The sequence below is a fragment of the Engraulis encrasicolus genome, chromosome 14 (assembly GCF_034702125.1).
Source record: "Engraulis encrasicolus isolate BLACKSEA-1 chromosome 14, IST_EnEncr_1.0, whole genome shotgun sequence".
NCBI lineage: Eukaryota > Metazoa > Chordata > Actinopteri > Clupeiformes > Engraulidae > Engraulis > Engraulis encrasicolus.
In genome coordinates, this window is record NC_085870.1 from 11,313,700 (window position 1) to 11,331,199 (window position 17,500).

A 17,500-nucleotide genomic window follows, 5' to 3' on the forward strand; every position below is an offset into this window, starting at 1 on the left:
TATTTTTGAGAAATACCTTTTCCAGTTGGTTGCTAGGCTATCAAATTCATATAATGAATGAAAGAAAACTAGCTGTTCCCAGACCAAAACAATCCCTAACCCTAACCTGTCAGTAGGAAATGTTTTTTTTTGAGAAAAAATATTTGAAATTAGAAAAATCCTGAGAAAACACAAGACTGTGGAAACATAGAGCTAGGGGAGTAGCCTATAGAGAGAGCACTTATCTGTGTCCATCACGGAAAACAATTCCGTGTCCAGGAGCACAGAATTTTGGCAAAATACGTGCTCCTGGACACGGATTTTGTGCCCTTAACATCCGTGTCCAGGAGCACGGAATTTTTGGAGATCATGTTGGTTAAGAGGTTCTGTTTGGGTTGAGGAGTGGGTGGGGTCGGTCACTTGCTCATGCACAGAGGTGTATAAAGTAAACGTAGAAGTAAGTTAATGATGCAGCTACAACACTAGTGCATGATAATCACACAGTTGTTACACCAATTGTTCCACTCTACTTGATGGAGTCAGTAATTTGGCTTTTATTTTTTACTCCTACTTCTACTTTATACACCTCTGGTCATGCAGAAGGGGGAGTATGGAGGAGGGAGCAAGCCCAGCTCGGAGCTGTGGCCGAGGGGTGGCGTCTGTGATATACATACCTCTTTACCCTGTCCTCGCCAGCCCCCAAAAAAACCCCGCAACAGACAGCAAGAGAACAGAGGAGCGGTTAGGCTTGACCAGAGCATGTGTGTGTGGTGGATGTGAGCATTTGATTCATTTCATTTTTTACTTCACATCCCAGTCAGTGTGATCTAATGATGAGTTACTAACTGGATACATCGATAGGCAGGAGGGAAGAGAAATGCAAACTAATTTTCAGCCATAATTATAGAGCTATTACACTGTACCTATCCGTATGGGTCATTTTCAGCACCTCAACACAGATGACAAAAAATGCATTTACTTGATTACAAGGATGTAAGGCCTAAGACATCGTTTAGGATGATATTGCTCTACCCTATCTGCAATATACGTATAGTATTTAGGGCCTAGGCCATTGAGTGACTAATAATCAGGAGTTTTAAACTCAATTCTAAACCTCACTGGGAGCCAGCGTAATGACCTAAGTACTGGAGTGAATTCTAGTGGCAGTATTTTGCATTTGTGTAGTGCAGAGGCATACAATAATACATGTTCACTTACAGTCTCTCGCAAGCAAGGAATCATTGTGTGCTCTGCAAACACCACAATGCAATCAACCATAACATGCCGACTATGTCAAAGGTGTTGAACTTCATTTGATGGGATTTTTCAGTTCTAGGAAGTAATGGTGGTGGAGCCCCAGGTCAAGGGTGCTGTGAGGGGGGGAAAGGTGTTACAGATTCTAAGGGCCCAACAGCACTGACACGGTAAGGATGCTGAGGACAATGTCATTTTGGGGGCCCAAAATTTGAATCTTTCATGTCGCCCAATATTTTTAGCGGCGCCCCTGCCCCAAGTATTAAATCTCTAGTGGATGCCCTTTCCAGGAAATACTATCAGTCCACCCAAACCTTGACACATTGTCAATAGGTGTGTGTCACACAAGAAGAATGAGAGTGAACAACACAAGAGAGGGAAAGGACTTGAGACATTATGTCCCCAATCAATGGACCCCATTTTAATCAAGGGTTACTACTTTGTACTTTGGGAGGTTACATTGAATGCCAGTCTACCGCATCTTATTTACGGTAGGTCGCTTTGTGTTCTCTATCAGGGGGACAGTCCCCCTTGCTCTCCCTAACTTAACCCCTTAGCGCAGCACTATGGCTCTCTGTAATGTCATAGCAATGTTGTTATGATGTAGTTAAGCATTTTCAGCAAGTGAATAGGGTCGCCGGTGACCCCTGCTGCAGTAAGAGGGTCTACAGTCACAATAATCTCTTGCAGAGAACAATAGAGACAGGTACCATCTCATCCTGTTGCTCTTACCCTGTTACCAGTTTACGAACCACTGAATCAACATTGTGAACACTGCTTAATTAAAGCCTGTAAGAATAACTTAGCATTGTTTTCAGCTTTTGTTTCACCATTGCTGGTTAATTGTCTGGGACTCCAGCACCAGGTCCTGGAACTGTAAAGGGTTTTTGTATGGGAGGTGATGTGTCCCCAAGCTGGTTATCACCTTAAAGTGATACTGCCCCATTTTTGAAAATAAGCTTATTTTACACCTCCCCTAGAGTTAAATAGTAGGGTTTTACCGTTCTCCTATACTTTCAACTGTTCTCTGGGTACGGCAGTACAAATTTTACCTCCAAGCTAGCAATTAACATTGAGAGCTATGAGACCAGTTAGCCGGCAGCTGGTCTCATAGGACTCAATGTTAAATGCTAGCTTGGAGGTTAAATTTGAACTGCCATACTCAGAGAACGACAGGAAGTACAGGAGAAAGGTAAAGCTCAATCATTTAACTCAAGGAGAGGTGTACAATAAGCTTATTTCCAAAAATGGGACAGTATCACTTTAACACCTACAGTATGGTATGATGACCGTGAACTGGGTGGATATGGGCCTGCTAAGACATGCCAGATAAACACTATCTCCATCAATATCATGCTCTCTCTCTCTCTCTCTCTCTCTCTCTCTCTCTCTCTCTCTCTCTCTCTCTCTCTCTCTCTCTCTCTCTCTCTCTCTCTCTCTCACGTGCTTTCTTTCTCTCTGTTCAATGCACACACACACAACCACACACACACACACACACACACACACACACACACACACACACACACACACACACACACACACACACACACACACACACACACACACACACACACACACACACACACACACACACACACAGGGAGAGATGTCCAATGTCATGGCATATGACAAATGGTCTCCGTAAATCTGGCATTCCAAGTCCAGCAAATAACCCCATTAAGACCATTGAATAATGGGTCAGCATGCATGACTTAGGATGTAGAGAGAATACCATACCGCCTGATCACCACTGCTTGACCGCATGGCCTGTTGAACAGGTCCAGAAATGTGTTCACGTCACAAAACATTCGCATACTCGGATTCGGAATCAAATTCGGATGTGTGTTTTTAAGTGTGTCTGTGTGTCTGCGTGTATCTGTGTGCCTACTGGAGACATTGATAATGGACTAGGTCTGAAATGTCTGTAGCTCCAGCTTTTTCCAATGACCTCTTTTGTAACTTTTCGGTTACAATACACATTTTGAATTCGAAAGCCTTGTGTGCGCCTCGTCTTTTTTGACTTGTACGTGTATCTGTGTGGCCATGTGTTATGTGTTTTTATGTTGATTAGGTTTTGTAAGGAATGCTCACCTCAGCATTTATGTACCACACTGTATACGTACAGTATTGTATATACGTATGATTGTCTGTGGCTGTATGCTTACTTACTGTCTTTGTTTGCTTTTTGGTATTGGTGCACTCACCTAAGTGTGTGTTTATGTATGTAGGTATGTATGTGTATATTTCTGTCTGTGCGACAGTATGTGTGTGATTATGTACTTATTTATTTATTCATTTTTTATACTTGTGTGCTTGTGTGCAAAGCTCACCTCAGCATTTACTATATATATGTGTGTATATTTAAAAGTATTTGCATGACAGTGTTTGATTTGACATAAACCATGTGGTAATGCACTTAGAAAAAAAATCCTACTTGGAATTTGCACCTATTGTTCGAGTTTATCTGCAAAACCATTTTTGACTTTTGCAATCTATTATTGAGAACGACTGTTCAGCGGTCCTATCACCGATGTGTGAATTCTTGCCATTCAAATATTTTGAGAACATACTTTTTCAACCTATATAAAATGTATTTTGCAATGCAAAGCAATGGCATGCCCAATACAAAAAAGTCAATTTCCCAACATTTTACAAAATGGAGATACACCATTTTGCAAATAAACTCTTTGTATGTTCTGCCAAATGTGATGTCATGTAATGCACTGTGCTGCGATGCGATGCGGCTCACCTCTGCGTGGTGCTCCTCGTTCTGCTGCAGGACCTCGATGACCAGCTCGGCCAGCCGGATGGTGTCCTCCAGCTTCTTGGCCGGAGTGACTAGGCGGCCCACGTTCTCTGGAGCAGACAGACCGCACGGTTAACAAGTTACCAGGGGTGTCAACCCCGGATTCAGAAATTAAAAACCCTACCACAGGGTTTCCATCCAACCCGCTCTGAATCAGATGATCACAATGAGGGCTCAACAACGGTATACTAGTTACTTGAAGTCACCTGTGAAAAACTGTGGCAGGGTTTTTCCGTCTGGACCCAATTTTTGACAACTCTGACTTGTACGGTACGGTGGCATATAAGTACGGTGCCAAATAAGACTATGTACGCTCAGAGCAACTCTGTGTTCACAGGAACTGGTCTAGTGACTAACCCACATTCATAGGTAGCCTAATATTAGACATTGGCCTATACCTGAGTCATGATCCAAAAACGCCAGGCTAGTTTTAGTGACTAACACACAGCTTAGACTATGCTCAGATCGACCTATAAAGGTATACAGGGTGCGATTTGTAGGGGGGGATGGGGGGGATTGTCCCCCCTTCTGGTTTTGATATTGCCACTTTTTCTACATGATTTTAATAGTGGCTGTATGTAACTCCATTGATAATGCTTAAAATCTGAAACATATCCCCCCTTCTGGTTCTTCAACAAATCGCACCCTGTGCATGTATGTTCCCAGAAACTGGTTTAGTGAGCAACAAACCTACACAGCCGAGACTTAGATCTCCACCCGTGCATGTTCCATAAAATGCTACATTAGTGACTTAACACACATAGGCCTACACAGCTAAGGCTAGATTCAGTCCTACTGTAGGCCTGAGGCATATTCCAAAAAAGCTGGTTAGTGGGCATCAGTGAATAACCTACCTACATTAAGATTGCAAACCTTTGCAAACCTTTTTTATAGGAGAGACTTAGATGTTCACCCTTCAATCTAAACAATGCCACCGAACACTCCCAAATCAAGATTTAGCACCTAGCCGGAGTTCCATGTTAACAATTCAACCTGGATATCAATATGTGGAACAATGCACAAAGAGAACATGACTTGCCGTGGCATGCATGACTGTTCCATAATTGGTATCATTGCGCTGAAATTTGATTGATTTAAAATCAATGTGTTCAAAATACCTACATACAAGGCACACAAGGTACACCTCCATAGCCGTGTGCGTAAGGGTGATGTAATCAAACCCACGTTTAGCATGTAATGACATTGCAACAGCCTTCTAAATAAGCCCTAATAAACAGCCCTAGAGCACCTGTGGAGTGGTATATTCGCTGTGTTGTATATTACCGCTGATGATAATAATAACTAACCAACTATTTCCCGCACAGCAGTAGAATATTGCATACAGTAGGTCCACAGCTGCAGACTGTGAGCGTAGGCCTGGCTGACTGACTGGCTGGCTGGCTGGCATCTCCAGAGAGGTGCCCAGCAGGAGGCTCTAACCTCCAGCCTCTCCTATCACAGCTCTATTTGGGGCAGGGCATGCAGAGGCGGCGACGTCGGGCAGTAATAACGCAATAATAAGAGACAAATGCCGAAGAATGATGCTGTTTGAAATTAAATGGAAAACGACTTGGCTGAAAGTCAAAGGAGAGTGAGGATAAAGGGAGAGAGAGAGAGAGAGAGAGAGACTGAGAGAGAAAGAGGTAGAAAAGTAAACAAACTTAAGAGTAAATAACTAAATTAACAAGTGATATGTTACAGTAATCATGCATAATGTGCGGGAGTGTGCAGTGCTCATGGCTTTTGAAAATAAAGAGATGTCCTGTACTCTGCTGCCTCTGCTGACCTCCTTAATTCATTAACATTGTCTTACACATATCCCTCCCACCGCTGGATATACTGTATATACTGTACATACAGTACACAAAAAGCATTTGCAATAACAGACAGCTCCGCTAGAGGTTAACCTCTGTGCTTATAGTATATACCCACCACTATCACTTGGAGTTGTCATACATTTCATCTGTATTCATACATAAAACATATTTTTTAAAAGACAGTAAAATGGAATTAAACCATACCCATCAAAGAAAAATGTATGTTTGGATTTCTAACACAGGCTACAAGTAATACAATAAAATGACTACATAAAAGACAGACTGAGATTAAAATCTGGGATGGTAGCATTACCACATATAGGTGATGATGAAATTAGCAAATAAAACGAGCTGAACATGGGGGGAGGGGAGGGGCACTGGACTGGACGACTGTATTTCAAACTACGTAATCTCAGCTATTGACTGGGAAGTCACTTAGTGTTTCTTTAATGTCACTTTGACAGATCAATGGCTGTTTCATACCCAGGCTTTCCTCATAATGTAAAATATTCAAGTCGTTTTAACGTTCAAGTTCATTTCTTCTTTCTAGCATTACGGTCAGAGATTTTCAGGAAACCTCTTCAGGAAAAAAAGCAGAAAAGCCCAATCAATGGATTGATCAATTCAGCCGCATTAATATTTGTATGTGTTTCGAAACAGTGTATTCCACCCAGTGTTGCCAGATTGGGCGGGTGCCCGCCCAATTGGGCTACTTGGGATGAGCGTCGGCGGGCAAAAACGGGAAAAATTGGCCATTTGGCGTTTTTTTAAGCCATTTTGGGCCCATAGAAGTCAATGTAATTTGTTGAATTTGGGCGGAATTTAGCGCATTTTGGCGGTTTTTGAGAACCTTTTGGGCGGGATTTGGTCAGACACATCTGGCAACACTGATTCCACCTGACAAGGTGACACTCTCCTCTCAGTCAATAGGGGGACGGGGGACACAAACAGGAGCCCAAATGTTCTCTGATTTTGTTGTCAACCTCTTCATTGTCAGTGTTCACCACTCCAGTGTACAACCCTGAGTTTGTGAGGTCTTTTTTTTTTAATCCTATTTTGGAGCCCTGTATGGCAGAACAGTGGATCAAATAATCTAAAAGGTTGACAGACACACAGGGAATTGTATGCAGGCTGTATACGTCATTGGGCTGAAGCTACAAAGAATTAGCCAAAATGCCTTGAGGGTAAATCCTGTGATCAATGACCCCAAATTCTCAGAGAAGAAAATGTGTCGATAACACACTATTCTTTGTTTTTGTTTTGTTCTTTTTTCTTCCAGTCTTTCTTTGTTGTCTTGCTTCTCACTGGAAAACCGACGTGATGATGATATGCATATCACAATGGCGGTAAATAAGTGAGATACACAGGAGGCGAGGAGCGAAACACCTGATTTACACAATTCAAGGCATTTTCACCACAGACAAGGGCTATGGGGGTTAGGCAAGGGGGGAAGGGGAGGCCAAATGTACCTTTACCGGCACCAATTGATTGATTGTATACTGGTGGCTTCTACAAAAAGGTAGAATATTGCTCAATCTTCGCACCAGTGGCATTTGTGTTTACATGAAAATTAATTAACTACAGTAGGTGTAGTCTATGTTGATAGCTAGATTACACACGTTTAACTCAGGACTTCCTTAATAAAAAGAAATGCTGCAGCTCCTGGACCAGAGTGATGGAGAAACAGTTCAATTCTGACCATACTGACGCAGCTTCCGGCGTAGATGGTCTAATTGAATGCTATCAAGTAGAACACTTTTGAATTTCTCTCAGGGTTTAACACAGTTATCGTCTTAAATCTTTTCTCAGATACACAGTTAGTTTATGTAGTAAACTAATGTGTTACTTACTAAGAAAGGGTGCTAATGACTAGCAACACATGGCACGGACTAAAATATACACTCTGATTTGGAGGTATACACGAGCCAGGTGCAGACTGCTGTACTGGGAGTCAATAGTAGGAATTCTGACACATATTTACAAATGATACCTTATTTAGAAATAGCACTGCAAGGTCGTTAGTAGGGGGAAATGTCTCATTTTATTTTAGTTCATGAGGTAGATGCTTCTCCACGCCTCGGTGTGGATATGAAACACCAGGGTAAGGAGAAAGAGGGGGTTGGGGGGAGAGGAGAGGGTACAGGAAGGGGTTTAGCCTCATAACGTGTCCCAGTGAACTGGGGCCCTTGCTGGGTAAGAGCGCCCTGGTCAACGGGAGACGGTTATGGAGGTGCATGGGTGGGGGGGGGGCTAGGAGGCTATTATGCTCGGGCTAGCATGAGTTGTTTATCAAGGCAAAAAGAGTCAGTTTAAAAGAGGTCACCTGGATCCCTGTGATCCTTCTGATTTTTGTCTACTAAAAAGAAAGAGGAAAGCGGGGAGGGAAGGAGGGAGTGAGGACAAAAGAGAAAGAGAAAGAAAAAGAGGAGTTGGAATTTGTCATTTATAGCTCTGAAGGACCAGCGAGACTAGCGGTGGACAAAGCCAGCCACGGGGCAGCCGAACCCTGAGAAAGCTGTTCCAGTTCACCTCGGGAAGTCCAAAGGAAGATCAGACATGGAAACATCTCAAGACATTTTCACAAGGCGGAAAAACACGCAACAACGCCAACAACCGACCCAAATATATGTGACAAACGCATGATAACAAGGACCAAACACATATAAGACATAAATAATACACGTAGGACTTGGACACACAGTGAAAGCGGACAGTGTGACAAGACAAGATTGGGTGTTGTGACACAAAATATAACATAGCACCAAAGCCTAACACTTTGTTGACATTGTATTTCAATTGTTCCATCCCCTAATCGTGTAATCTTCTCTTCCTTATCAAGATTAATTGAGCACAAAACAGCATTACCCATAACCTCCCTACCATACACTATCTACCAACATCCTCAGCAAGAAGGGGCTAAATGATTGCAAAATGGGATCACAAAAAAGCAAAGTAAAAATGCATTCAAGTCGCAGACAGGAATACCAACGGAAATACAGGGGAGAAATAAGAACGAAAATATAAAACGAAACCAACTCAAGCTCACAGTAAGTGTGTGAATCAATGCTCCCAAAAGATACTGTGTGGTGGTAGCTCTGTAAGAAGATATCAGTGGTCCTGATAGATGCAGCATGCCTCATTGCATTGACAGTGGTGGACAAACAAAACCTGAGGCAGGAACCATCACATGGTGAGCACACAAACAAAAGCAAAACGAGAGATAGATAAGACCGAAGCAATCAAAACAAGAAAGCTAGAGTTAAAAAAACCCAAAAAAAACAAGAGGGAGGGAGAGAAATGAAAAACGCTCTGTGATCGGATGGCTGAAGAGATTGTGCAATTGGGTGACCGGGTAAGAGAAAAAAAAACATTAACGAAATGATATATTTGTGGGTTGAAGTTTTTGGAATGATGGAGGGGCGAGGATGAGGAAGGTACTCACGAATGGTTAAATCCATCACTTGTGACGCCAAGCAGAAGACAGGATGCTCATACATTTCTCTCTTTTTCCCTACAAAAGAGGATTAGGGGCATGCAAGAGTCTGGGGTGAGAGGAGGTCAAAGGTCAAAGTTGAGCGGGAGAAATTGCAATTTTGTGGCTCTGAGAATGAGAGAGGCAGAGGCTGAATCTCAAATGGTGCACTTGTGCACTTCAGTGTCCATGTTTCAGTGTGTATGCCGTATTAGTTACGCACTGAAACATAGTGCCTGAAGTGCACAAGTGCGCCATTTGAGATCCAGCCAGAGAGAGAGAGAGAGAGGTTGGAGAATGGCGGCCAGTTGGACAGGACAGCAGCGAGAGTGTGGCGGTCTACAATTGTGTGACACATATTCCTCAGCCTTTGCGTTGACTACAAAAGGAAAGTCAGGAAAGATGTGAGCACTCCTTGTGCTTGACCTTGGTGTCGTTTTCAGCATGCAAACCTACCCTCACCCTTAAGATGTGAGCACTGACACCCCTAACATTTGCTAAAAGATACGAACTGAAAGCACTTTTGAAGTGTTTCTTTATAGACAGTACAAAAGGGCCGCCAACTCCCAAGTTGCAGCCGAAGGTTTAATGTTGTGACAATAACGTTTCGTGCCAAATGGCCTTCCTCGTGTTATAGTAGGAGCAGGCCGTTTGGACCGAAACATTGTAGTCAATGCAGTCACAGTTTACATGAAGTAAAATACAACATTTGTTTCAGACAACAATGGCCACTCGCATGGACTTGAATACTCAAATTTGCGAATAGTTAATGTAGCACCTCATTAAAATGAATTAAATTAAAATAAAGTGGTTTCCCCAATCACATGCAAGGATTAAAAAAATAAATAAAACCATGTCTTTGCAGACCTACGCCTATGGCGCAGCTCCAGATGAACGTTGGTGGAGCAAGGTGGAATCCATTCATATGGCAAGAGTCACGTTAGGCCAGGCCTGTGTTAATCACTTTCTACATTCACATGCCCAACATTACTACAAGACTCTAGCCAACAACCTTCCAATATCTGGACCATCTCTTTAACCATTAGGGCGCAGTTACCCCATACCACAAGTCTTCACAGACACTTTAACCCACATCGCCACATTCAGAACAGGGATGGGGCTTAGAGGAAGCATGATCTCTAACACTTCCAGCTGGTCCGCGCTCATCCATATTCCCTCTCAATACAAGCGTGATTGTTAACTATCGCCACCTAAAGTGGGTCAATTCTGATGCGTCCTGACAATGTCTGACACGCCGTCCAACACCCTTGAGTGACACGCTAATCCCACTCCTATTAAAGAAAGCCGCTCACATGTGACTGGCAGATGTCAAGATGCTCAATCCAGCAATCCCAGTGCCCACACACACACACGCACACACGCGTGCACACACACACGTACGCACGCACGCACGCACGCACGCACGCACGCACGCACGCACACACACACACACACACACACACACACACACACACACACACACACACACACACACACACACACACACACACACACACACACACACACACACACACACACACACACACACACACACACACACACAGAGTTTATTGTATTGGCTTTTCCAACCAGATGGGCTGCTGGCCTAGGACTACATTGCGGAGGCCCTGCGCCAGTAAAGCCAATCGACAAAAGTGAGGCTGGAAAAACAGAAGAGCAAAGAGCTCTGGAAGAGAGCATCAGCGAATAATGGAAGGCAGAAAGAGTGAGAGAGGGAGAGAGAGAGAGAGAGAGAGAGAGAGAGCGTGGGGAACAAAGAAAGAAAGAAAGAAAGAAAGAAAGAAAGAAAGAAAGAAAGAAAGAAAGAAAGAAAGAAAGAAAGAAACCAATGTACAAACCGAAGAAATACAGAAAGAAAAGAAAAAAGAAAGGCAGAGAGGGTGACAGGGACAGGTCAAACAGAAGACAGGAAGCAAACTTTATCTAAATGAAGATTAATAGAGGCTTAAAGTAAAGGAGGCAAGAAGATATGTAGCTAATCCAGATGAATTCCCACACCTGTAGCCACAACATGGGAAGGGTAGCAGGGACTGTACAGAGGCCAGAGAGAATGAAGACCATTGGTGTGGAGAGAGGGGGAATTGAATGCATTTTTACTGAGATACAAATACTAAATCGACTTTCAATATCTTTCATTACAACAACGACATTTACTTGCGTAATTGTTTAGAAAAAGGATGCAGACCTAGGATACTGTAAAATATTGCAGACAATTAAACATGAAAGAGTAAGCTGACCTGGTAAATGAAAATGAACGAATCATACACGGACTTGCCCTGCTTCCTTAAGTTTTTAAGTGAACTCAACTGGAGAAAGCCTCGAGTTTAGTTAAGCCTTCAGTTAACTTACAAACTTAAGGCAGCAGGGCAACTTAACTTTTCATGTTTAACTGACTGCAATGTTCTACAGTGTAACTGAAGCAGTAAAATGTCTGTGGACCGAACAGCTGGCATACTATAGGCAGGGGAACATAACACTTTGTTGTGACATTGCACAACAGTTTCAGCATAATGTTGAGCTTCTCTTTCCCATTGATCCGAGATAACTAAGTGAAGACAACTTGCGGATGCACGAAGGGAGGTAATCCGAACCTAAAAGTGTGCATGTATTGTTATAGACATTCACAGCAGCAAACAATGTTTAAATTCAGAGCAAAGCTAGAAAGAGAACCAAAAAGAATGTTAGTTAAGACAGAATTACCGAAGATAACAGCACTTTGGTCTCATAGCTCATCTGAATGACATTGGACGTGCAATGATGTTGCTGTGTGTGTGTGTGTGTGTGTGTGTGTGTGTGTGTGTGTGTGTGTGTGTGTGTGTGTGTGTGTGTGTGTGTGTGTGTGTGTGTGTGTGTGTGTGTGTGTATGTGTGTGTGTGTGTGTGTGTGTGTGTGTGTGTGTGTGTGTGTGTGTGTGTGTGTGTGTGCGCGCGCATGCGTGTGTGCATTTGTGTGTGTGCGGGCGTGCCTGCATGTGTGCGTGTGTGTTCATTACTGTAGTCCTTACCTTCTACTTTGGCATACTCAGAGAGTCGCTGGTAGTTGACTAAGGCTGCCTGTTCCAGACACTTTCGGATGACATTTTTCACCTCCTCCTGAGGCGCGGGCGTGACAATGTCCTTCATCAGGACCTTTGGGAAAGCGTGCCATTGAGGGGCGCAGATGTTAAAAAACGAAACACCTTATTTCTTGCGTTATACTTACGGTTACAACATTGATAAGAAAATTCGCCACAAGTTGAAATTGTGAAATATTCTCACAGAGTAAAATCAGTAATTCATATGACTTATTGTTGCCTCTCCCAAAAAAAAGAATCAACTTGGTCCTACCCTTTCTAACAAGGACAACGTTGCCTTCAGGGCCCCTTCTGGTCTGCCGAATGGGAAGCAGTATCTTTGAAGAGAAAGTAACAATTATTTGCCATGTAAATGTATTCGCCACCACCACACGGCCATAAATCACATCATTTGGCTGGCTACCTGAAGTGTGAAGTGTGATCTTTATTGTGATGAATTAAAGTAATCCAACCAAATTTGATCCAACAAGATTACATTTGTACTACTATTATTAATTAATTTATTAATAATTATGAAATTCAAAGACATTGGAGTGGCTACCTGAAGTGTCACCAGGTAAGTTCTCACAGAGCATGCAGAGATCTTACAATGAAGAAAACTATTTATGTGAACTTAATTAAACTAATTAATGTTACTGAACCAAGTTTGGGATTAAATGTGAATTAAAAATATAGACATGGCATGACACAAGACATGACACAAGACATGAATACACGATATAGACATAAATATATGACAAATATTTGGGTATATATTATCAAATGCATGGATATATTTTTGATTACTATTTGAAGATTCTGACTGAGCTACAAAATATTAGTTGATTAAAATATTTGCATTGTTTGCTGATGTGCAACATGTCTATCAACTAGTGGAAATAAGCATTAACCACGTCATTTACTCAATACTAAAAATCTTGTTTTCAATTTTGTGACTGACAATAAAAGGGTGAATAAATGCATTTTTACACCACAGCTCAGGACCTCACTTTTGGGCCCCGGGGCCGGCCCACCGGTTAAGAAACACTGACCTGAAGTGTGTGATCTGGTTCTCCAACAGGACGCGTAGTCTCTCCTTGATGCCCTCGAAGCGCTCCTTCTCGTCCACGGACACGGTGCCTATCCCATCAGGCCTAGGGGCACACGGAGAAACACACCCAGGGGGTCAGAGGTCACATTCTACACACACACACACACACACACACACACACACACACACACACACACACACACAGAGACACACAGACACAGACACAGACACACACACACACACACACACACACACACACAGACACAGACACAGACACACACACACACACACACACACACACACACACACACACACACACACACACACACACACACACAGTCACAGAGGTCACACACAAACACGCACACAGCAAAACACACACAGGTCATGATCTGCTATCACACACACAAGTAGGCACGCACACATGCACACACGCACGCACGCACGCATGCACGCACGCACAGGGGTCACACACAATCAAATAGACAGCAAAACACACACAGGTCATGACACACACAGGTCATTAGACGCACACGCACACAAACCCAGAGACAGACGTCACATGCAGACACCAGCACACAACACTACAATCACACCAACAAACCAATACCCCACACACACACACACACACACACACACACACACACACACACACACACACACACACACACACACACACACACACACACACACAGAGACACACACACACACACACACACACACACACACACACACACACACACACACACACACACACACACACACACACACACACACACACACACACACACACACACACACACCTGGGTCAATAAGGAGTCATAGGAGGTCACAAGACAAGCAAAGACCTGCCTTCCAAAATGCTGTTTTGACATAAGAGTAGGGGTGTAAATCACTTGCCTGATTATCATAGACTTGCAATCGAGATTCGATCTGAATCTAAAAGCAGCGCCGCCGAAGGTGTTGCATCACTAGGAGGGCGCAGCCTGGCTAGTAAATCACAGCCTCCATGACGATACGATACGGTATCGATTTCTTAAATCAGGGTTTCGATTTTTTTTCGATACTTAAGAATTCTCCACAATACGATGCGATTCGATTAAATCGCCAGCCGATACTTCCCATACATTGATACATTTCGTTTTTACATTTACATTTACATTTACATCCCTACAGAAGAGTATAACATGTCCAGACTATGATACGGAAGGCTTCATTGGTGTGTGTGTGCGCATGCATTGAACAACAGATGTGTCAGAGCTATGAGCTTTAGCACAACTGCAATCCTTGATTTTGTTATGTATGCACAAGGAGTCAAACCCTAGTGTTAAAATGTTTGTCACTTTGCACATGTGTGCACACTGTGTGTGTGTGTGTGTGTGTGTGTGTGTGTGTGTGTGTGTGTGTGTGTGTGTGTGTGTGTGTGTGTGCGTGCGTGCGTGCGTGCGTGCGTGCGTGCGTGCGTGCGTGCGTGCGTGCGTGCGTGTGTGTGTGTGTGTGCGCGCGCTGTTGTGGTGGTGTCAGTGTGCGCAGGGGGTGACCCACTCACTCCCAATGTAATCATCGTATAATCAAATGCATGTTTCTTGTATGGCATGTGTGTGTTGTGTGCATGAGTGCATGGGTGTCTTCAGACATTTTCAAATACCGAGGTCAAATACTGTGTGCTGCACTGCATACTGTACATTTAGAGCTTCAGTCAAACTCTTCAGTTTGTTTTCATTAATCACTGCCTTGAGGATAAATGGGGGTGGCGTATACAGACTGGTCAATGAATTCATCATTGCTGATCATATATCGATTTTCATCATAGATACATTTTACATTACAAAAAAAAAATACCAAGGACATGACCTCATTGTCCTCAATGGTAGTTACGGCCATGGGTGTCTTTGAGCACACAGGTGGTGATGAATGAACCACTGAGGTCCATTCAATGTGAAGACCACCTCACCCCTCACCCTACCCTACTCCTAACCCCACCGGCCTCTCCTCCATTTTAACCCCCAACGCCCACCACCCCATCCCCAGCCCCCGCACCATGATCGTCCAGGACACGCTTCATCGCAAATATTATCCCCCAACCCTTCACATTCAACCCCCCCCCCCACACACACACACACACACACATCATCCCCTACTTGCCTCATCATGACTCTTAGTGTATGTCCCACCAATCCTACTCACCATCTTCTTCAACCCCCACGCACACACACACACGCACAGACACCCCTTCAGTCCTTAACCCACAGCACCCCTCTCCAGTCACCCCACCTCTTCCCCCTCCGCCTGTCTCTTCCCTCTTCCTGAGCCCATGTGGCGGCACAAAGGCGGCGGAGGGGGACCGGCTGGGAGATTATCAAACCACCTCACACCCTACCCTACCGCCCACCCCACCCCACCCCCCTCCCCACACTGGGGTCTGGGGTTAATAGACCAGCTTTACCTCTCTGCACTCCACAGTGGGGGGGGAACTTCACCTGGGGGAGACCAGCCAGCAGCAGAATCCCCAACCCCCAAACACACACATGGACGCACGCACGCACGCACACGTACACACACACACACACACACACACACACACACACACACACACACACACACACACACACACACACACACACACACACACACTTTTCGGGTTCATCTCTCGTTTCCTTAGGAAGAGTTTAATGACACCGCCCCAACCCACCACCAGAGCCGCAAATCTCTTACTTTTCTAAGTTCCTCAATTCATCTTCCATGTAGGATGTGAGTTAGGGCCTACTTATCTGAGGATACCTTATCTGACGCCTCTTCTGAACAATGAGCACTAAGAGATCTTATAATGAATAAAATAATCATGTGAAAAGTATTAAACTGATTTATGTAACTGAGTTTGGGATTAAATGTGTATTGAAAATAAAGACAAAAAGCCATGATTAAGACATTAGACGGGCTACCTAAAGCAGACGTCTTCTGAACAATGAGGTAAGATCACAGGACTTGTAGAACTTGTGTGTAAAGCATTCGTTTACGTCAGGGGTTCAAACCAAATCCAACTAAGGGCCCGCTTGAAATGTTCAAACATTTCCGGGGCCCACCTCTGACCCAATAAACAGTGAAACACACAAATAAGTATTCGACAACAACACACGTACAAGCACACTGACTCACACACACAAATATTATTTTGATTTTTAGAAACTGATTTCAAGGCCCAATTGGAATACTTTGAATCACGACCCACAGTTTCACAGTCAGTGGATTTAGGTGAATATGCCGATAAGAAATAAGACATAAAAGGATTATTATTTATGATACAGTAAGTACATTCCACCATCTCCCCAAATGAAGTATTTCACCACTTAATGTGCTGTGTGCTTTTGACTGCATTCTAGTTTGAGAGACACCAGCTTTTGTTTAGATGTAGATTAACTGAGTTCTTAATTGGCAGCACACACACTTCATCATTGTTGCGTAACAACAAAAATGTGCTCACACATGTCATGTGCACATGACAATAAAAAGGCAAAAAAACATCAGGTGTGTTAAATACTGCTCGTACAATGTAGCAGAAAAAATAGTCGATAATACACAATGTACCTTGAAACCAATAACAAATAGATAGGTGGCAGTGCGAACAGGTGGGACTTCGTCAGGCATTAATATACATGAGCGGGATCAGATAAAGCAGATGTACTTGTCACGTTACATGTGTGCGCGATGACAAGCCAGCAGTAGCGCGGGCTGGCTGTTTAGCGGTGAATCTTGATATGATACGCATCGTCTGGCGGAGGCTGTTTAAATAAGCGGCTGGCTTGCCGTAATGTGCGGAGACATGGAGGATATTGCGCTCGGCAGGTTGGACTGTCTGCTACTGTCTGCCAGAGCTGGTCTGGGGCAAAAGACCAGGCCGGGCATTTTTCGGCCAAGACCGGTCCGCCAGGCATTGAGAGAGACAATGAAGCCTTTGACAACATTTTTTGTCATCTATTACAAGCTATTTTGACCACAACAGGCAAAATTACTATTTAAAAATCAGACTCTGATGGCCCTACCGTGG

General features: G+C 43.6%; 1 protein-coding gene across 1 annotated transcript in view; it reads right to left on the reverse strand.

The window, feature by feature from the left end:
* Positions 1–17,500, reverse strand: part of cadpsa (Ca2+-dependent activator protein for secretion a) — a 226,774-nt gene that overhangs the window by 60,011 nt on the left and 149,263 nt on the right. Inside the window, exons 15-18 of the mRNA XM_063214916.1 lie at positions 13,457–13,558; positions 12,679–12,742; positions 12,357–12,480; positions 3,986–4,092 (exon numbers count right to left, since the gene is read on the reverse strand). Of these exons, the coding sequence (XP_063070986.1) occupies positions 3,986–4,092; positions 12,357–12,480; positions 12,679–12,742; positions 13,457–13,558 (397 nt within the window). The remainder of the gene's footprint in view (positions 1–3,985; positions 4,093–12,356; positions 12,481–12,678; positions 12,743–13,456; positions 13,559–17,500) is intronic.